Consider the following 21,827-nt stretch of genomic DNA (forward strand, 5'->3'; position numbering starts at 1 on the left):
ATATGAATAGTACTATCTTTGAGATGTATCGTCGTGTAGTCTGATCGAGACTTGCCGACGTTTCGGAGCAACGTGGAACATCAGTCTTCAATGTCGAAAGTAAGCCAAGCAAGCAAGATGGACGTAGCACGTTCCTACTGGAACGTTGGTAAATTTCAGGCCCCACGATGTATTACACCCCAGAAGGCGGTAGTGTTCACACCACATTCCCTCTATTGCAAAGACCAATGTCTAATGCTGTTAGACAAATAAACGCTTTTTACTGTGAGATCATTTGAAGTAGGTAAATTCCCTGTCGGTAAAGTGTATGATTTTTCTTAATGTAATTTAAAACACGTGATAGTTATAGTAACCAACGTGGTTGAAAGCATTAACAAAATAAAAAAAAATTGTCAGAAGTGGGATTCGAACCCACGCCCTCAAAGAGGACCAGAATGCTACATTGCCTCTCATTTCAGGCAAGGACATACCTTGAGTCTGGCGCCTTAGACCGCTCGGCCATTCTGACATTAAGTTTTTGGAGCTGCAGATTGTTGTATTTAGCCTTAACTTAGGCGTTTCGCTCGTTATGAATTTCCATAATAGTATGGTTATATCTGATTGAAGCAATGAAAAAGAATTAATCTGTTACATTCATTTCAGTTTTATCATGATTTAAATTTTAGGTTGGTTTCAAAATTCAGCATCTCTTCTGACAACATTGAATTCTTTCGAGCTCGGTGGAATTTGAGTTCCTGACAAACCGATAACAGCCCAGCTACTCCAGAAATCGTCAGCATTTTCTGGTAACCGAAAGTTCCCTATCTACAGCCAGATTAGTCTAGCTCACGCCATCCCACCCTATTTCTTTGAGATCCACTTTAATATTGTCCTTAAAGGTCTTGGTCTTTTCAGTGGTCTCCTTCCTTCATGTTTTTCTGACAATATTTTGTATGCAGTTTTCTTCCCTCCTATACGTGTTACGTGCCCTGCCCATCTCACCCTCATATATTTTGTCATTCTACTAATATTTTGTGAAGAGTACAAATTATGTAGCGCCTCGTTATGTGGTCTTCTCCATCCTCCTGTAAGTTACGCACACCTAGGTCCAAACATTCTCCTCAGCATCCTGTTCCCAAGCACCCTCACTGTATGCTTTTCCCTCATTTGACTCAAAATATAAAGTAAAGAGAAAATATAATTTAAACGCGTTTGTTGTGTCTCCTCACAAGATAAAAAATTTCTCCGGATTGTTGGAAAGAGATTTCAGTGGTACATAGTGTTGTGTAATTGGATAAAAATCACGCATGAAACAGATGGAACTACTAGCACATCGGTCGCAACGTTTTTGTAGCGTAACTGCAACCACTACAACTCAGCGGTACTGGTCATTCGTTCATGTTCATTAGCCACCTACCCACTTTCATATTTAGCTGGAAGATGCCGCTCAGTAAGCGTAATTTGCTGCCATCTGTAGCAAATATTTGAACTTTTCCCCGATGATAAGTATTGATTAGCCTGCCATCTGTAAGAGCAAACAGAACGAAACTGGAAACGTACACGTCCTATTTATTTCTCCGTATCTTCAAACGTCTATCTCAATCGGTCGGCCTTGTTGGAACCGGTTCGAGTCGGTTCTCGCGAACGCTCATGCAATTAGTGGCTACGAAGCAACTGCTTACTAGTCTATTTGGACTGCTGATCTGTGCTTGGTGTTCATATGGATCAATACTCAAAATCCACGGTACGGCAGTAAGCCTAATTTGCAATAATTCTTCCGTTCCTACCCACCCCACGTAAAAACGAGTACAAACGATGAACCACCGATGGCACATGTCAGTCTATAAGGCAGCTAAACGTTCACATTGTTCACGAGTACTAACTCCGTGTAGTCTGGTAGAAGTTTACGAACCTTTCGGAGTGACTGACGTTACAGACACCACCGTGAGAACCTAACATCGACTATGTGCCTTTGATTTAAATTATCATGCAAACTGCGAAATTTAGGGGGTGGGTCGTCATTAAAATCCTTCGAGCCGCAGTTCAAAGCGGTCCTGAGTTGATGACGCGTCCGCCTCCGAAACCGAATTCAAGTTAGAACTAACGTGAGCCTAATTAGCTTAGGACTACATTATGACATAAATAAAGCGGTCGGAGCGTAAAGCTTATGACGTACCCCGCTGGGGCGAGGGTACGGTTGCTTCGATTTCAAATCTCGCAAAGTAAGCCGCCTGCTTTTGTTGGCATTTTGAGGGGAATTAAGGACTAGTCTCTTAAAATAGGCCACGATCGCCTTCTTTACGCCCCAGCGTAAAGAAGCCGATCGTGGCCTATATAATTATATTATAATTCGTTATCATGTTCCCATCCGAACCTATGGCTTTGTTCCCCGATAAGAAGGACTTAGGTCACGTGAAATTTCACCGCCTCTCATATACCACGTGACCCCTCCTCCTGCTAGCACACCGATTCTCTTTCTCGTCTATTTACTCCCCCGCCCCCTTCCCCAAGGCATTAACCCTGACGACTGCAAGTACAATGTCTGACGAAACGTTAGGCATTCTACGGCGATGTACATATTCCCGGAGGCCTAAGTCATTGCGTCAGCGAACTTATGCAGCTAAAGAAGTGAGGAAGAAGAAGCAGTAACAGCTCCCGTGCCTGAAACATTTGTCTTCAGGTTCGTGTCGATATTACACTGATTCTGAGAGGAGCCCCGTAAAAGCGGTGCAACCGCTCTTCACCCTCTACTTTATTTTGTTGTGTGGGTTGGGTTCCGGTGGCAATGAAAGTCTTCCTCAGGATCGTTTACGGGTCTTGGATTATGAGACAAAGGGTAATGATAATGCGACTGCACACATTACAATTGCTTACTGGTTTAATATATTATTTGCAGAACACGTCTATCCGTCGGAATCACCAAATTAGAAGTCCCCCTTGAAGCCTGGACTATATCCTTGAGTTTGGGGACATTAATTCTCCCACCCTCGCAGATATATTCCATCACTGCTTCTCATTCGATCATTCAAACGGAAGGCGGGTGTTACAACTTTGAATCCTTCAGTACCCTCTTACAATTATATCTTCGAAGCCGCTGGTCCAGCGATATTCCCAACGATTCCTGAGACCTCGCTGGACAGCAGCTGCGAAGTGTAATATTTCAAACGATAAGCGGCATCCTTTGCTCATAATATATATATTTATATTGGTTTCACGTAACAACTGACACTATGGCACCACTATTCCGTGCCGCAGGGATATAGGTGTCAGATGTTTATACGCCGCTTACACCAAGTCTTGCTCTTAATATTCCAATTTAATCACTAGCTTAAATTGGACGACTTCAGCGGCCAAGAATTGTTTAACAGTGTAAATCATAGCGGTACCACCTGCTTTAACATTAGGAAATCTCTTCATTCTGCCCACAGAGTGTATCTGTGTGTTCCGTATGGTTCTCGCAATAAACAGCGACTGTTTCCCTAAACAGCAATAACCGGTTGGGCTTTGTGGCGGAGACGTAGTGTTTCCTGTGAGGTACGGGCTGAATCTCTGTATACTGTGTGAACTGCAGACCTCCACCGTGACCCTGCGAGTCGTAGGAGGCGACGAAAAGGGAAGTCTCAAATCTGAGACAGTAAAATATGGTCGCGAGTCCCAAGGGACTCGGACCCGAGAAAAAAACTGCGCTGGCAAGGACGAGCAGCATATACAAAAGACAGAACCGTCCTCTCGTCAGAGAGGGCGCCCACAAAAAACAAGACCGTAACTGTCAAACAGTAATCAATATCTGGTCATGAGACTTACTGACTGACTGACCGACTGACTAACTGAACGACCGTCAGTCGCAATGTGACTTTGTAGCCTTCATAAAACCGCGTTAATACGTTTCCCTGCCTGTAAGTGACGTCACTCCTCTCCCAACTAGATTTCACGCATGTAGTCCGTGTTTATAACGGGCGAGACAAACGAGCATTAGATGTGGCGTCGCTGCAAGTTGTAGCTCATATGACGTCACGCAGTGAGAGACGCTAGAAACACAGAAATGTTTCTTTTCTTCATCTCGGCTGATTGCATTCCCACTGGGCATTATCTGGAGCCAGTTCAATCCAACGCGAAGAGCCCTCCGAACATTACCTCCCATCATTTTGAACACTGCTGCATGTAAAGAGTCGCTTGGTGCTGTTTAAGGAAATAATCGCTAAATTATCACTCGCTCCTCTCGCTGTACTCACACTGCCTCCACACCTGATGATGGCAGTCGGCTGGGCCGAAACATGTAAAACAAAAATGAAAAGGTATCCCTGCAGCAGGCCGTAGAGGCCCATAGGGTTGTGAGATGTTGAGGTTCCCACATTTTCTAGACAATCGGCTCAGAGATGGCGGTGAGGTTGTCAGCCTTACGCGCCGGCCGGCCTTTACCTCCAAGAGACGAACGCTTCTGAAGTGAGGATTATAATACCCGGACAAAGTTGCACGGGGACTGCGAGAAGTGCGCGTGATAATTCGGAGAACACAGGACGCTACAGGACAGCATTAGGAATAATGGCTGTTTATTGCGAGAACCTTACGGAACGCACAAATACACTGTCTGGGCGGAATTCGGAGTTTTCCTATGTTAAAGCGAGTGGTACATATAGTTACCACTGTTTCTTTAAAGAGTTGATGTGACTTTCAACACGACGTTGCTTCATCCTGTGGTTCCTGTTATCGCAGCTCGTTATGCACTGCGCGATAACTGATTGCACCTGACGTGCAGCACCTCAAGGCTGCAGTCAGCCGGCTCGTCCTGACACCTTCCCCTTCCGGTGTATCCCGCTGTCCAGAGTTTGCGGGAGCTTCGTAGTTTCTTCTGGTCCAGAACAAAATTTGGGTGAGCGCCGCTGAAGACTGAAAGCTCACGAAAATGCTTCAGCCAAATGATACAGAAATGTATTGATACCACGCAGTACAAATTACAGACTGATCACGTGGGCCAGACCAGACCACAGCTGCCCTCGACGGCGTTTACGAAAGACGTGCCCCTTTTCCGTACAGCGCCAGGTGCATAAGAGCCCCACACACACAAAACCGAGTGGCCCTCTGACCTGTTCCACGGACAGCGCGGGAAGTAGCCGCCGAACCTGAGCTGTCTGCAACCGTGACGCGCAGGTGTGCTCAGTTCAGTGAAGTGCAAGTGTGAATATGGAGCTTTGGGACGCTACGTCTCCCCTCCATATCACGGACTACACTAGGCACACTACAATTTGAACTTGCCCCCCCCCCAGAGCCCACCAAAGCAGCAGGTGATGAATGACAGTATTCCGTCAGGGCGACTTTAATTCAAGCGGTCCATGACGCGCATGTTTGTCTGTCCGTCCGCATGATTCCTACCAGGGCCGGATCACATATCCCAATCATAGCAGAACTTCTGTTTGCAGCTCCAACATGCGTGTGTAGGGACTGAAGAAAACCTCCGCATTGTTGGCGGCGACTGGCGCGCGCCAGGACCGCCCGAGTGCGTGGGTGGGTGACGTCACGAACAGCGCTGCCTACTATTTTTGGCGTGGCGAGCCGCAGCGCGCGTTGGAGCCCGCACCGGGTTACAGCTTTACCCAGCCACGGAGCCCGCGTCTGCCCTGCGCTTAACTAAGCAGCACTGCATAAATACGTACGGGGAAGTGAAAGTATAGCTCCACGCATTCTTAACCTCAGCACGATCAGCTTCGCGTCCCGGCCGCTTTATCTCCTACAAAAGAACCCCCAAATCCAGTGCCTAGGAGTCGGTCTGGTTGCCATGGTATGAGGGGTAAACGAGAATGGAACCACTTGATATGCCTCTGAATGAGCCATCCAGGCTCATAACATAATGTGTGGCGAGTAAAGCATGTAGGACCCATGAAATGCATATACAGTTTTGGTTGGGACACCTGCGAAGAGAAATGTAAATTTATTTCTCTGTGCTTATTTGCGTTCTACATGCCGCACCAATCCCGACATTCTTTATGGAATACCTGTTCACAACAGTACCGTCTTCTCTAATGTGACGCCGTGTAGTCTGGTGGAAGAGGAGAGTACCGCCTCCATCTTCAGGGTGGAGAAGCAGCCTGCTTCAGACGGAGCCCAGGGCATCTGTTCACTTGTGCTTATGGCTTATGTCAGAACAGACTGTGCCTCATCGAGTGGAGTGAATAATGAACTGGAAAGGACGTGGAAGGAAGCGGCCGTGGCTCAAAGCAATACGTAAAAGAGTCGTGATAGCTCAGCCGGTATAGTGAACAGTTATGAGTTCGATTCCCGATATTATTAGATATTTCTGGGGCCTAACGAGCTAACGTGTCAGTACTGGGGTGAAGGCCAGGCAGTGAAGCTGGCCACTCCCCTCCACCTGTTCTTTAAGTTGGTTATTTAACGACGCTGTCACTGACGGACCTCCGTGTAGTGCCGAGGTTAGGGATGCGTGTAGCCTTACTCCTACTCCCCCATACGTCTTAATGATGTGACCCTTAATTAAGCACAGGAGAAACTTTGTAAAGCGAGTGACGTAACAAGCCTGTCAAAGCATGTGTCTTCGGCAACTTCTCTGATTCACGAGTTGAGCGGGTCAGTCCATCAGGTGTTCCTGGCCTGAGTCTGGGTGTATGCCCCCCCCCCCGACTTTGTTGCGAATGACGGTAAAGGTGCACTAGTTCCTTAAGGCACCTCGGTAACTGTCTGTACCAACCGAAACCGCGTTCTTCCCACTGAGTGTGCCTTACCCGGCTCGTTTCGGTAGCGGAGACGTAATGTGTTTCCTGTGAGGTATGAACTGCATCTCTATATTCAGTGTTCAGAAGACCCTGAGGCATCGTGCCATGAAGACTTACGGGGAGGTGGGCGTACTTGTAATTTCTTTCATGTTCCTCTCGTTTTACCTCTAAGTATCCATTGCATAGGAGGCTGGGTAGGTCCTTGAGCCTGTAGTCAACGTCATCCCTCAGGGAGCGACCCCGGTGAGGAGGTAATATAAAAATGCAGTGTCGATGTGGGTTACATAGAAATGACTTCAGTGGCGCACTTCTTATTTGTATTCTGCAGAAACCAGTTAGCGGCTATACTAAATATTGTCGTGGTTTTGCTCAGCATCCTGTCACCATGAAAGTTATCTTGCACTGGACCACAACCCCTTCCGTCCGATTGGGTGGGTACAGAGCAGGACAGTGACGTCCGGTCGGTTCAGCTGCCTCGGTGCCAGGCCTGAATGCAGAACGCGGCGGCTCTGTCTCTGCACATCGCAACGTCTTATTATTATCTTTCAGGAACTTCAGGAAGCCTCTCTACATAAGCATTCCTGTGAACATGACGACAGCTGACGATAAAGAGACTATTCCTGGCGGATCCATCTACGTCAGAATTAGTATCTAGCAGCACTCTATTTGCGCAGTGTTGCCAGATCTATCGCACATTGACGGATAAGCAAAGTGTGGCACCTGTTGTAGGTCTCTTCAGCACAAGGGAAGAACAGCGGTTGGGGACACTCAGGAGAACAGTTGCATCTAAGAGGACGGGGAAAATTAGATTCTGGGTAGCTCCGTAATTTCTGTTTTCTGAGCGATCAACTAGAGGAAGGTGAGAAGGGTGAGGTATGTAGCAAGGATAGGGGAAATTAGAAATGTACACAGCATTGTGCTACTTGGGATACTTAGGCACAAATGGGAGGTAAGGGAAAAGGCAAAGTTGCCCTGCACTTAGGTAATTAAACACAATGCCACGAAGTCATATGGCGGAGTGGAGGTATAGCTCCACCATTCTTGACATCGGCACTAGATAGAGGTGAGTGGTCAGCTTCACGTCCCGAATACTTTACCCTCGGGGCAAGAGCATCCCGTACCCGTCCTATAGGAGGCTGGGTGGGCCCCAGAGTGGATCTGAACACTGTGGAGAAGAGAGAAATCTTGCAGTGTCGGAATTCGAACGTGGGCCGTTTAGCCCGTAACCCGACGATATATCGATTCCTGCATACAAGTGAGGATGATATTAAAATTTTAAAGGAATACTTGTAATGTGTGGGCTGGATTCTTGCTTGAGATAGGTTCTAATGACGAACTCTGCTGAACTCTGCTATGTTTCATAAAAAGAAAGGCTGTTTCTTCACCACATGAGCTACTGTCAGCTTCTCAGCTGCATGGAGTTACTTTCCTCGTGACTTGCTTGAGGCAGGCCATCTGCCAAGGTACGAAGTATCGGGGTACAGTTCCCTTTTCGCACCGATTTGGGGGCTCTTCCAGCCCCTCCCCAGCTCCTGTCAAGTGACTACAGAGGATGGAGCGCGGGAAGACGTTCTGACGTACTTACATGGGAACCTGTTCTATCTATCTAGGCTCTGCAGTCCTTTTGTTGGACCTTGGCCTCTTTTTCAGTTTCTTAATCCTATACACAGTCGGTAGGACTCCTTGGACGGGGGAGCAGCCCGTCACAAGGCCGCTACCTACATACAGAACAACACAAACACAGAGTGGGATTCGAACCTACGATCTCAACGTCCGAGCGAGCGGAGACAATTCATGTCTTAGACCGCGCGGCCACCGTGATCGGCGGGAAGCTCGTCTACAGCAATGACAGCCTCGTCCGTTGCGAATTGGGCAGGAGAAAGTGGCTTCATGTCCATATTCAGCTTCTCAACTGATGTCGGGTCGCGTGACGTCACCATAACGACAAGTTTCGCATCTTTGTTACTTCGCAACGTTTTAGACATTAAAATAAGATTTGCTACATTATTGAGGACATCCGCCGTTCTATTTTCGGCGCTCGACATCAGCGCCGCGAGATGCAACAGCAAACACGTCAACTACGCATAAATATGGAGCTCCCATGGTTACGTCATAAGTGACGTCACGTATAACGAGACTGTTGTCAGACGCTGGGAAACGTAGAAGCCTATTACGGCACGGAGTAGGGAATTGCGAGGAATTTCAGGGGGCTTTGTGCTCCCCATTACGGGGTTAGCCATTTCGTCTTACTTTCTAGATATTTTGCCGAGTTTGTCAAATCGCGCAAGGGAACTAACGGAAAGCGATTGTCGCCTGTTTCCATGACCTACTCTAATCAGTGTAGACTGCATCGTACGTTCTCACATTTGTGTTTTCTCCCGCCTACCCGAGCATGCTGGGAAATTTCACTTTCGTTTCTAGGTGTCAAAGGCATGAGACACGTTCGATGCATAAAGTGGTGTCCTATTGGAGCACATGTTTCATCTCTAAAAATACTCAATATTTTTGGCACTGGTTGTACACTGAAGTCGCCGGACGCATTTCAGTTTGGCCCGTGTCGTCCATTTTTATCTCCGGTTTAGAAGAAACCACTGGAGGGCTCTTGTGAACATGGCAATGAACAGCTCCGTCCAATGTGACTATTTAAGTTTTTACTACCTTACATGTTTCGGTCCCTATAGACCATCATCAGAGGAAACATCGATACTTTTTGGAAACTACTATCACAATGGGTGTTTTGAGTGTTAAAATACATATACATACAAAGTTTGTAATGCACAATATATGCAAAATCCAACTTTTTCACAACTACAGCACCTTTCTTGGTATATTAAAGTTTTTAAAACTTTGTTATTTAAGTTAAAATTTATAAACCAGGTAGGTTCGTGTCCCTTCTCCTATTGTCTTTCTTGACGGGGGCTGAACTCGTGCCGCCTGTCTCTCATGAGAAGGAGATTCTTGGTATCGTCCTGTGTTTGTTCGTGGCGTGCTGTGTTCATGGTCCATAAGGACCGAAACATGTCACGGTGCTAAGTTTTCAAGTAGTAAAAACTTCAATAGTCACACTGGACAGAGCTGTTTTGTCTTTGTAATTTGTTAGTCTGATGGACCAGAATGAAACAAATCAAATTCATGGTAATGAACCTTCGGGTTCCATAAATGTTGGTATATTTTTGAGTAGCTGAGCTACTGGAGGCTTCTCAAGAACGGCTCAGCTCCAAGGAGTTAGTTTAGTTTACAAGGAACTGAAATCTAATTAAGAGTAATATTTTTTCTTGAAAAAAAAAACCCGACACTTTTTCCTCCCTGCAGGAAAAATATTCCTATCCTCTGAACCCTAAAATTTACCCAAATCCACCTCACAGAGGACACATCTGCTCCATAACAAGGACCAGTTAATTAATATCCTTTATGGAATGACTGAATGAATGTACAAGGGGTGGGCCCTATCCTTAATGGAAACAATCGCTGTTCGTCGTGAAAATCATACGGAACACGGTAATAGCCCTACACTCTGTGGAAAAACGATGCAGAGTATTTTAGATGTTAAAGCATATGGTGTATATAATTACCACTGTGCTTTGAAGGGTTAAGATCGAGAACTTTTATTGAAATGTGTAACGAAATACAATAACAAAATAATTTCAGTAATTAAATGGGACACACAGCTGCTGGTCTGTGCTGATGATGTGAACCTATACATGTAGATACCACAAAGAAAAACACAAACTTTAATTGACGCAAGTAAAGAGGTTGGTCTTGAAGTAAACGCAGAGGAAAATTAGTATGTGTTGTTGCTGTCTCATCACCAGAATGTAGGGCAAACTCATGACATAAAAATAGCCAACAGATGTTTTGAAAATGTGGCACAGTTCAGATATTTCGGAACGAGTACAACAAATCAAAACCTGATTCAGGAGGAAATTAAGAGGAGACTGAACTCGGGTAATGCTTGCTACCATTGAGTCCAGAACCTTTTGTCTTCTCTAGAAACTTAAAATTTAGAATATACGAAAGTACAATTTTGCCTGTGGTTCTGTATGCGTGTGAAACTTGGTCTCTGACATGAAGCGAGGAACATAGACTGAGGGTATTTGAGAACAGGGCGTTGAGGAGAATATTTGGACCGAAGAGGGATGAAGTGACAGGAGGTTGGAGAAAACTGCATAATGAGGTGCTTCATAACTTGTACTGTTCTCCAAGTATAATTAGAGTGATCAAGTCAAGGATGATAAGGCGGGCATGGCATGTAGCACGAATGGGGGAGACGAGGAATGCCTATAGTTTATTGGTGGGAAAGCCAGAAGGAAAGAGACCACTAGGAAGATCAAGACATAGGTGGGTGGATAGTATTAAAATGGATCTTGGAGAGATAGGATGGGATGGTATGGACTGGATTGATCTGGCCGAGGATAGGCACCAGTGGAGGGCTCTTGTGAATACGGTAATGAACCTTCGGGTTCCATAAAATACTGGGATATTTTTGGGTAGCTACACAACTGGCGGGGTTTCAAGAAGGGCTCAGCGCAATGAAGTTAGTGCCTTGCTGATTAGGCTAATGACAATAGACGTGTTTCGAAAGAAATGGCGCAATAATAAATAGTGGGGGGTGGGTACCCTCATTTGAATAATCCGTGTACTGAAGGTTGCCTAGTATTCTGATGCATGGGGGGCGCGTCATCACATCCAGGTAACAATCTTATATTCTGGACGACTGACAGATGAGATTAAAAATCTGTCGTGACAAGACTCAATCAAGGATATCTAGGTTCATGTTTTCTCTGTCCTTGCAACGTGATGCAAGTAGCAGTCGGGACATGAACCCAGTTCTCCGTGTCCCTACTTTACACGCCGCCAGTGCGTCGCTCGGCTGAGTCACGGCCTTGACACCATCCTTTAATGGGCATTCGTGTCGCGTGACATAACTTTGGGAGTGTCGCAGTCTGATCACCACTGATGTTTGGGGGTGAGGAAGGGTATTGGGACCCCGTGCGTCATGGTGACCCAACTCGTGCCCCAGATTTGTCTGCAATTGGGGCACCGCAGTATGTGGAGTACCTTGGCCCCTTAGTCGCTGCAACTAGATCACGCTGAGAGAGGCTGGCCGACTGGCCGTCCGTCCTACCTGTATTTAGTAGACCTCCAGTTCAAATACCGGTCGGCAGGCTCAAATTATTTCTGACTCTACTTCTTTTGGACTTCATTCATCGTCTGGTATGTAAAAAACAAAAGACCAGTGATTGAGACTAGCTCTTTCTAACGGGCCCGACTGAGTAGGTTTATCCTTCCTTACCCACCTGAAGACGGAAACAGATCCAGTCTCCGAAACGTCGTGGTCCTTTGTCTTTTACATACCAGACGATGGATGAAGTACAAAACAAGCCAAAAGAAGTACAGTATACACCATCGTCAGAATCCTTTCAAGTCTATTATTTCTGACTCGTTTAACGACGCTCCCACCAGCTCAGATTGTATAATTGCTTGAACGATAGAATTATACTGGATAATCTACTGTCCAAAAGGTGGGAGTCAGCGGGCATGGGCTGATTTGCGGCGCTGTCCTGACATTTGCTTGCCCTGGTCATTAAAGTGAAGCAGGCGAGTCTGCGGGGGCGCTACCCACTCGTCTGGCACTTTCGATAATTCGATATCGTGGCCGTCACAGATTGCCCAAGCGCATGTTCACACTCTCTGATAATAGACCCTTCATTCACTGCTCTTGGCACAAAGCTAACGGAGAAGTGTTAATGAGTAGCACTGACTTTCCGGCCCAACTTTCCACAACGTTCGCTGTTCAGAAAGTCCCTTGTGATCCAATTCGCGTGTCCCTCGCACGGCCCACTTGCTGATCCATCCTATAGACTATTTCATAGAACAGTGTCCTCTGTCCTCCTTAAGAAACTAATTGTCTCAGGTAAAGAACGTCCCTGCTATTTATGAAATCCGAAAGTTCAGAAGAGTGCGCCATTGGTCCCTGTCCTGTGCCAGACCAATCTGATTCACATGCCAGTTTAATATTATCAGCCCACATAAGTCCCATGCTTGTTAGGCCTACATCCGCTAATTGTATTAAATGTCTTCATATGAAATGTCTGTTGTGCATGTGGCACGAAATGGTTTTGTTTCAAACGGTTTTCGATGTGGAGAATATTTACGTAAGTACAGGTAAATATAGTTCCTGTCTCTGTGGATTTGATTTCTTTCCTTTTGGTTGGCTTCGGCAAGAAAAAAAAAAGTTGATTTGCAACCGCAAGAAGGCAACCCCAAGAGATTCTTGTGCAAAATATTAAATTCTCATTCCATTCGCTCTGAACTGCATGTGTGACAGAAACAGCTGAAGTCTAATTGGTCGTGAGCGCACTCAAGGCCGCCGCAGCTTGAACAAATGACGTCACAGGTCGGCTTCATATCCCATATACGCAAACTTTTGTGACGTCACAGCCCCTACTGTCATGGAGTAGCATTAGGGATATAATAATCTGTTTCATGCCAGTGCGTTTTGTCCAATAAGCTGTGTACACATTTGGGTGAGCTTTTAAATGCGCCATTTTTTTGTCAGTGGCGGCCCGTGAGGGCAAGAAACAAAAACATGAAATACTAGAAGACCGGTTTGTTTATATCCTCACTTTGTAAGTTAATTTCTTTAATTATTTTGTGTTATGGTTTGTAGTTTAATTGCTCTTACTTGGGGGGGGGGGAAGCTCCGGTGCAAGCTCTAACGGCGATTGGCAACTGCTTGAAAGACCACAGTTATTTTGATAGGAATCCATCGAGTGGTAAGTTTCTTACCACTGAACAAACGAGGGGCTGCATGAAGAGAAGAGTGAGACATGACTTGCTGCTGTGGGTTCGGCGGCACCGACGCATGCGTAATCTCGACACACAGCTGCACGCGCCGGCCACATTACCCCCGATACGATGCTCGATGGGCCCCAGAGCCGATCTGCGTGCTATGGAGAGGAGAGCGGTCTCTTGTCCTGCTGGGAATCATTAAATAAACCGTAGGCTTCCGACATCCGCGGTACAGCGTGGGTTTTGCTCTCGTTGCGCCGTGGGTTGGGCCCGTAATGAGTGTGCGCGTCCTGGGGGAACATCTGACGCCTCGGTTTTTCCAAATTTACAACCGGTGCGTCTCCTGCCAAGGCCAGGGGTGTCCAACTTACAAGCATGCACCAAAGGCATGGGACATTTTACAATTCGGAGAGATAAATGAGCATATTTTTTAAAACGCTTGCACCCAAGGGAAGGGATGTAAGAAAAAGGTTGGAGGATAGTCGGAGAGGATTGGCCATTTGTAATTATTTCTAGCCAAATGTTATTGCGGTAACCACAGTGAGATGGGCGTGGCATAAAGTACGAATTGGGGGGATCAGAAATGCACACAAAATTTTGGTTGGAAAACCTGAAAGGAAAGATCGCTTTGAAGACATAGGCATAGTTGGGAGGATAATATTGAGTTGAATCTCAAATAGGGCGGGGGTGTGAAGTGGACTCATCCGGCTCTGGATAGGGTGCTGAAGTGGTCTGTGAACTCGGTAATTAACATACAAAATGTGTCTGAGAAAAACAGTGTCACTATACATAGGCTGGTATGTCTCTCTGAAACTGTTTTATCTTATCAGGAGCAAATGAGCAATGATTCGGATTGGAGGGGGGGGCACTCATAGGGAAGATTTATAATCTAAAAAGGAATTGTAAACAATGGAAATTGAAACAGATCAACCAATATGGGTATTCCAGTTTGGAGTACATGCGGAAGTTCCCAAAACTTCTGTAATTTTACATTTGTTTCCTCTTGGATATTCTCTGCTTTCTGATATCCAGTTTCATCACTGAATTGAAATGTGTAAATATGTAACACATGAAAATGTAACCTTTCTGTTTCCCGTTTCCCTCCATGGACCTGACACAACACCGAGATATTATGAGTTTTGCTCCATAGAAACTCCACTTTGTTCCAGTTACCTGTGTAAACTTAATTTCTTAATTTTAGTGGTTTGTGCCACTCCATCTTGCTAGTGAAGCAAAGCAACCATATAGGAAGCACAGGCTGCCATTTTGTAACCACCATTACATCAGACTTGCTGCAGTTGTAAGCAGCACCACGTGTTGCATTAACATGATGTCTGCTGGGAAAAATAATTAGTTCAAGTATGATATACTTTAAGTACAGTCTTATTTTGGAATATAACCTCCTTGAGGCCTAACAAGGCAACTGCAGATTCCAAATTCAGCCCTTCAAGCATGTCTGTCCACTCGTGATACAGTCTCTTAGTTTCATAATGTCCTGTAACTGTTACTCACTTGCAGATGGCATTTGCATATATTCATAATTAATTTGCTTTGGAAATTCTGGAAAAGGTGACCAGAGGAAATGGTTCATTTGTGTGGTGGCACTTTTAAATTCACCATGACTTCAACGTCACTTGTGCGATCTGCCTTCAACATGGGGTCAGTGTACATTCAGACACCTAAAATGTCACATGAGGTCCGGTAATTTATAGCACCAGGTATTTTAAATTCAGAGTTTATCAAACCTTGAAGTGGAATCACCGAGTTATATTTGTTGCCAGATCAAGTTCAGTTAACTCCAGTGACGTCCAAATGCACTGCTGTAAAGTCTCAATGAAAGAACTGTGCCCACACAACGTGGCAACGTACCAACTCTAGCACTAAGGATTATGGCTGCAGACTTCTGGACGGTCTGACAAAGGATATAGCACTTAGAGGGTTTTCATCATAGCAAGTGAATAGAACCTGTCACTCCAACTTGATTTTTCATTAACTCTTACTTCCATGGGTAATCTCCATCCTGCAGCTGAAGTTTCTATAATCTACAATATTCTGGTGCACAAAAATAAAAACTTACAACTGCTGAAACTGCAAGTCAATAATAAGAAAAAGAATGGTGCACATTTAGGTACCATATTTATTATACAAATTGATTTGTTCTATCTACATTTTATAATACATTGTGCTGAAACATATGTACAAGATTAGGAGCGAAACTGTTTCTTTTTATAAAAGCGTTGTACTAAAACGTACAAAATATAGTCTAGCCAACTGAGAGAAATGGAAACACACGTAGAACATAAAAGTAACTCAGTTGGGACTGGTTTCTATGCCGTTAACAGAACTAAAATACAATGCAATTACGCCTGATAAGAAAAATCATTCAAGTCACACTCAACAGTCATACCCAGGCCGGCCAACACAAATGTAACTCACATACGTGAAACGGTGATACCGGATGTAATGAGGTGAATCAGACTCACATTGTGATATGAACATGTTGCATGGAGAGTCACTCCTTGTTCTTCCATGCAGCCTCCACACTAACAAACGCACTCTCTCACAACAATGTCAGTTAGGGAGCGTGTCATATAAGATGTCTTTCACACTCTGTGTGATGTTGTCCGGGAACTTTATATCAAATGAGACTATGAGGTCTCCCTTTCGACTAGGTTCCTTAGGGAATGGAAGTCCTTGGCCCTGGATTCGCTTTACAGTTACTGGTTTCACAATCTCATTCATCAGGTTGATAGGAATCTTGTCTCCACTAAGTGTAGGAACATTAATGATTGAACCACATAATGCCTGAAATAGAAAACAACCATCAATCAATTTCTGTTTCACTCCACTTATTTACCGACTCCTAGACTACACTGAGGCTACCCTTCTGTGTATTACACATTCTTCCTCAGCCTACTTCTTAGATCCAGTCCAGCCTGTTCACACAATGTTGGAACCTTCCCTAGCTGCAAGTGCTTTGGGTTGGCTGGCATGAACCCCAGGGGAAAGCAACAGGGGGCAGGCAGGAATCTTGTGTTCCCATCAGTGCAGTGTTTGGTCATATTCTTCCCACTTTCCAGTGACTATCTGTTCTTGTTACTGTCATTCATTGTGCAAATGTTCCACACACAATCTGAATGCAACACCTCCATATGGCAAAGCATAACCTCACCAGGTGCCACTATACAACAATCAAGTTATTCAGTAAACTCCCACCCACTACTGAAAAAGATTGTCTCATCTTATTTGTCCTTTCTCGAGGGAACATACTTCAACTGGAAATTAAATGAAGAAAATATTTCTTTGATGCCATTATATTGTTCTGTATTACATAATATCTGAATAGCAGTAACAACATTTGTACCATATTTGGTTTATGACACAACCCACATCCTTGGGCCAAGTTCTGTAAATTCTAAAAATGCTCTCTACAGAACTCATCCTTAATTTGATCATCCCAACTACACTGTGTGGGTGTACAAAATTTTGTCTAGTCCCCTGGCAGCCCCATCAGATGTTCTTAACACCAATGACATTACAGTCTTCTGCTGTGTAGTAAGTTCTGGGTAAACCACACACCATCCCCCCAAACCCTTGACCTATAATTCTCCCTCCAATGAAATGCAAAGGTCTGCACTTGTATAAATTGAGATATATACTGTCTGCAAAACTGAATGCCAACAGTCACCCATTTGCAATACTTGTTACCTCCAACAGATCATACCAATGCCATATTCAGGTAGTCCAGGGCCCTGTTTGCTCCTATATGCACACGCACGGTCAGTATTTCAATATCAATGATTAAAGACTTGCAATACCTCCTAAAGCAACAGCAATGAGCTGCGCCTCTTCCTCCACCACCAGGAAAACTGCACCTCAAGTTAGTCCATAACACTTACCTGCTTAAGTGAGATCCTGGCTGTGTACCGGATGTCACTGCCCTCCCGTTTGAACAGTGCGTGTGGCTTGTCCCTAATAATGAACACAATATCAGCAGGAATCTTGTTGCGACACTGGTCCCCTTCCTTCTGGAACGTTATCTTTGTGCCTGCCTTCCAGCCTGGTTTCACATTGATAGTCAACACTTTGTCTTCTTTCTGCGAGGACCCATCGGGCTGGAGGACACGTCGCGAGATCTTCATCTTCTTTGTGCAGCCACGAGTGATATCCTCCAAGGTGACATACAGATCATGCTCTATGGGCGGGTCCTGAAGTTTGTCCTTCCCACGAACAGGAGAGCCAGTGTGGAAGTTAAAAGAATGTGACCGGAATGCCCCACCAGGACCCCCGGGCCTTGCATTGCCCATTCCTAGGGTTGTAAATGGATCATCATCCAACTCCATGTCATCTTGGAAGCCAAACATTCGGTTACCTCCAGATCCACCAAGGTCAAAAAATGTGTGGAATGGGTTTGGAGTACCAAAGAACTGGGCAAATGTAGCACGAGGGTCACCATGGAATGTGTAGGTGAATCCACCCCCAGGCCCTTCACTGCCACCTGCTGAACCACTCTTCAGGCCTTCTTCACCAAACTGATCAAACACATCTCTCTTCTTCTTATCACTCAGCACTTCGTACGCTTCCGCCACCTCCTTGAATTTCTCTTCTGCTCCAGGTGACTTGTTTTTGTCTGGATGATATCTGAGGGCAAGTTTACGGTACGCTTTCTTGATCTCATCATCAGATGCCCCTTTTGAGATGCCTAAGATTTTGTAATAATCCTTCCCCATGTCTGGGTTGCAATCTAAAATGAAAAATAACCATCATCATATAAGACTCGTAGGCAGGAACACAGGTAGATGGATGACATGCATTCCATGGACCCTGCCTCATTAGGACACGAAACTAGCAGGTGCACAAATAAATGCAACAAGCAAGCACAATGTAATTGTCACATGAAAATTGACTTGTCCTATATCATGTACAATGATCTACAGTGACAAAATAAATAAATAAATCATGAACAAGAAATTCCTTATAATTACTCCAGAATCAGTATTACAGTTCAGTATATACAATACAGAGTGGACCAAATAAAACACAGCCCAATCAAGTCATGTACTACAGTATAGACACTGAATTAGAAACTAAATTCCAACAAATCATATTGTATTACATCCCCAAAGACAGAACTCTTCTAACCACCCCTGTAAGGACCTCACATCAGAGATAATTCTAATGATTTTCTTACACCTGATTTTCTCCTTAAAAGTATTCCATATGACGTATACGAAGCACACCGGCAACACTGTGAATAGCCTCAGACTTCATTTGGTTTCACCTGCTCTATGTGACTGTCAACTATTCACCGACAATTTTGAGACTACAGAATATGGATGGTTCAAGGGCCCCTGACCCAGTCTTCCCCTTCCCTTCACCTGCACCACTTTTACACGCTCGGCTTACTCTTCTACCCCGAAGATGGATTCAGCAGGTTCCTCCTATAAGTCGGTTAACTACCTACATGGCGTCACATAACAGATAACTGTAATCTTCACCTTTTAAATTGTTTGACAGTGTCTTAATTTATTAATATAACATTACAACTCAACAATCCGAAGTAATTCCTTTCCTCTTCACCATTAATCAAATTAGCTTCGTTATCATCCAACGCTACTGGTAATGCATAGCAGATGGAAAGGAACTGTTTACAGCATAAGGCAAATCACTGAATTCTTTATGATTACGCTTATCTTTTTTTAAAACTTAAACACACTATACATAAAGCAACACTGTAATCGAAATTGATTTTCCCTACTTCACACCAGCTTTCCTTGGTACGAACTGTAATCCGAGAAGAGTAATGGGGTCGCTTACGTAACAGGTCTTCACAAAAAAAAGACTTAGTGCCAAATTGATGCATTACTCACCTTTCAGAATTCAATATTTAAACTTATAACACTGGTATCCCTTATTCCAAATACGTGTATCTTAGCAGTATATACGTCGAGAATATTACAACGTTGGGCAACGAACAATCACTGCTGTTTACCACGATAGCTTCGCCTTCGTTTCGTCAACTGAACCAATAGAAAGTCTGGTTTCAAGCATATATACTCATCATTCGTTCTGTAAAATTCCGGAAGATTCTGGAACCTGGCACTACGCCAACGACATCAAGTATCTTCACTAGGAAAGATATTCCTTTTCCGGTATTTAATACAGACCCATGTCAACGTCAGCTATTGAGCTATCTTGCATGAAATTGGTTATATTGCTTGTAAGATGTTTGGATACTCATCGACGATGCAGCTATCTATAGGTAAAAAATTGTAACTAGATTTTATCTTCGTCAGAGTAATGGAGGTAAGTACAATTTTATGTTACGGCGAAACTAGACAGTTTTCTTAAACAATAATAATATTTCTGTAATAAAGATGTGCCTAATTGAGGCGCTGTTCCACGTAAAAATCGTTTTTACAACGGTATAATAAGTAACTGGGCTAATTGCCGATTGTATGTTGCCTTTCGGCGATTGTACCTGCATGTGTTTTAGTTATTTCTTCCTTTATTACATTGCTTTTTCACGTTGTCTTTCTTTATTTAAGGTAGAAATACTGAGCGCCCAGACTTCAAAGTCGGTTGGAGTTTTAAACAGTGTAAGTATGAGCATATTCTCACCTTTAACCTTAGCATGAGAGTGCAAGTTTCAGTCCTGTGGACGTTGTAGGAGGAAAGTGCCTGTTTATTTAGTAGCATTTCCGTGTTCGGCCTCTAAACTTTAAAACTCCCATAAACACAAAAGTAATATTATTGTAATAGAAGAAACAACATAAATAGAAGTTCTGAACTTAANGAACACTCTTCTTCATGAGCTCCACAACATTTTTACAGTTCAGAACTTTTCTTAAAGCCACCATGTATGACTTGAAATACAGTATTCAAAGTCTGTGTCTCTGTGAGCAGGTAGGTGCGGTTACTGGGGAAGCACCATGGCACCATGCTTAGCCAGTTGCTGCTACACAAGCACCAGACCATGTTTATTTATCCAGAAGTGCCTGGTCTCTTTGACCATTGATGTGCTCCAGGTGAACTGCCATCTGAACCTCCTTAACCTCAGTTTTGTGGCTCTAGCACCCTCAAGATTCATTAAACTTTTGATGCACAGTAACTTTCTCTGGCCAACATCATATATTTCTTTAGAATATTTCTAGTTGAACTTCATGGCTTTTGACAATAATGACACAGTCCATTTCAAAACAGCCGACACACTATGTTCTCTTCTGGGAACTGTGACCCCCAGCTATACTAAGGCCACCAACAGATGCCCCGTGGATGGTGGGGTGATGGCTTTTGAGGTATTCACCTGTCTGTAGATGAGAGGAGTAAAAGAAAGGATTACAGCTCGAAGGACGTATGGAAGGGGTGCCCCAGGGAACTGCTTTGCATGGCCACCGACAGCTACAGTGGCTGAAACTGAGCAGAGCGGCATAGCAGTAATGCTCTGCATTTGTATTCGGGAGGTGCTCAGATCAGGATAACACAGTCAGAGATGTACCTGAATGGGCTACTCTGGAGAGATTGCAGATACCAAGATGCTGCACCAGGAAGGGAGAACAGATGTACATACATACATACATACATTTCATTTCACAAGTCCAAATAAATGGACATGAAGGTCGTCATACAAAAATTTAAACAAACACACAGATAACGAAATAATTAAAACTAATTGTTTATGTTATGCTCCACATATTCAGAAACTGTATAAAAGGAATTATTCATAAGATATAAAAACAGCCTATTTTTAAAACTAATTCTATCCTCTTTAAGGCTTTGAATGGTTATGGGCAATCTGTTGAATAGTTTAATAGCAGTAAACATAGTACCTTTCTGAAAAGCAGAAAGATTCAAGTTTGGCAAATATAATTGCTTTCGATTTCTTGTATTCAAACCATGAACATCTAAACCTGAACAAACTTTAGTTTGATTATCAATCACAAACATCATCGAGAGAATGTATTAACATGACAATGGCAGTATATTCAATTTCTTAAAAAGATCCCTACATGAGTCTCTAGGTCCCACTCCAGATATAATCCTTATTACTTTTTTTCGTAGTTTAAAAACTCTAACATTATTCTTGAGTTGCCCCCAAAAATTATTCCATACTTAAGAATAGAGTGGAAATAAGAAAAATACATGTAAGATTTGAGGCTTTCACGGCGGTGACTATGAAGAGAGCAGTCTTCTGGGATTTGGCACCGTGTATATGTGTTAACCGACGTTTCGGAGGAACGTATTGCCCCCATCTTCAGGGTTGAAGAAGTATAGGTAAATCTGCAAGCGACAACACCGTGAGACACGGTCAAGCAGACTAAAGAACATACC

The 21,827-nt window shown here is 44.1% G+C and overlaps 2 protein-coding genes and 1 non-coding gene across 3 annotated transcripts in view; 1 reads left to right on the forward strand and 2 right to left on the reverse strand.

The window, feature by feature from the left end:
• Positions 1 to 390: 390 nt before the first annotated feature.
• On the reverse strand, positions 391 to 508 carry Trnal-caa. The gene is made up of 2 exons: positions 471 to 508; positions 391 to 435 (listed from the first exon to the last, which is right to left on the reverse strand). It is a non-coding gene; the product is annotated as a tRNA-Leu (tRNA).
• Positions 509 to 15,615: 15,107 nt separating this feature from the next.
• On the reverse strand, positions 15,616 to 19,582 carry LOC111863540 (dnaJ protein homolog 1). The gene is made up of 3 exons (XM_023849948.2): positions 19,367 to 19,582; positions 17,396 to 18,240; positions 15,616 to 16,301 (listed from the first exon to the last, which is right to left on the reverse strand). The coding sequence occupies exons 2-3, from the start codon at positions 18,224 to 18,226 to the stop codon at positions 16,068 to 16,070; spliced, it is 1,065 nt and encodes a 354-aa protein (XP_023705716.1). The 5' UTR covers positions 18,227 to 18,240; positions 19,367 to 19,582; the 3' UTR covers positions 15,616 to 16,067.
• Positions 19,583 to 19,749: 167 nt separating this feature from the next.
• Positions 19,750 to 21,827, forward strand: part of LOC111863541 (probable very-long-chain enoyl-CoA reductase art-1) — a 10,120-nt gene continuing 8,042 nt past the window's right edge. The window contains exons 1-2 of the mRNA XM_023849949.2: positions 19,750 to 19,802; positions 20,045 to 20,095. Coding sequence (XP_023705717.1) covers positions 19,797 to 19,802; positions 20,045 to 20,095 — 57 coding nt within the window. The 5' untranslated portion in view covers positions 19,750 to 19,796. The remainder of the gene's footprint in view (positions 19,803 to 20,044; positions 20,096 to 21,827) is intronic.

The sequence above is a fragment of the Cryptotermes secundus genome, unplaced genomic scaffold (genome assembly GCF_002891405.2).
Source record: "Cryptotermes secundus unplaced genomic scaffold, Csec_1.0 scaffold184, whole genome shotgun sequence".
Lineage (NCBI taxonomy): Eukaryota > Metazoa > Arthropoda > Insecta > Blattodea > Kalotermitidae > Cryptotermes > Cryptotermes secundus.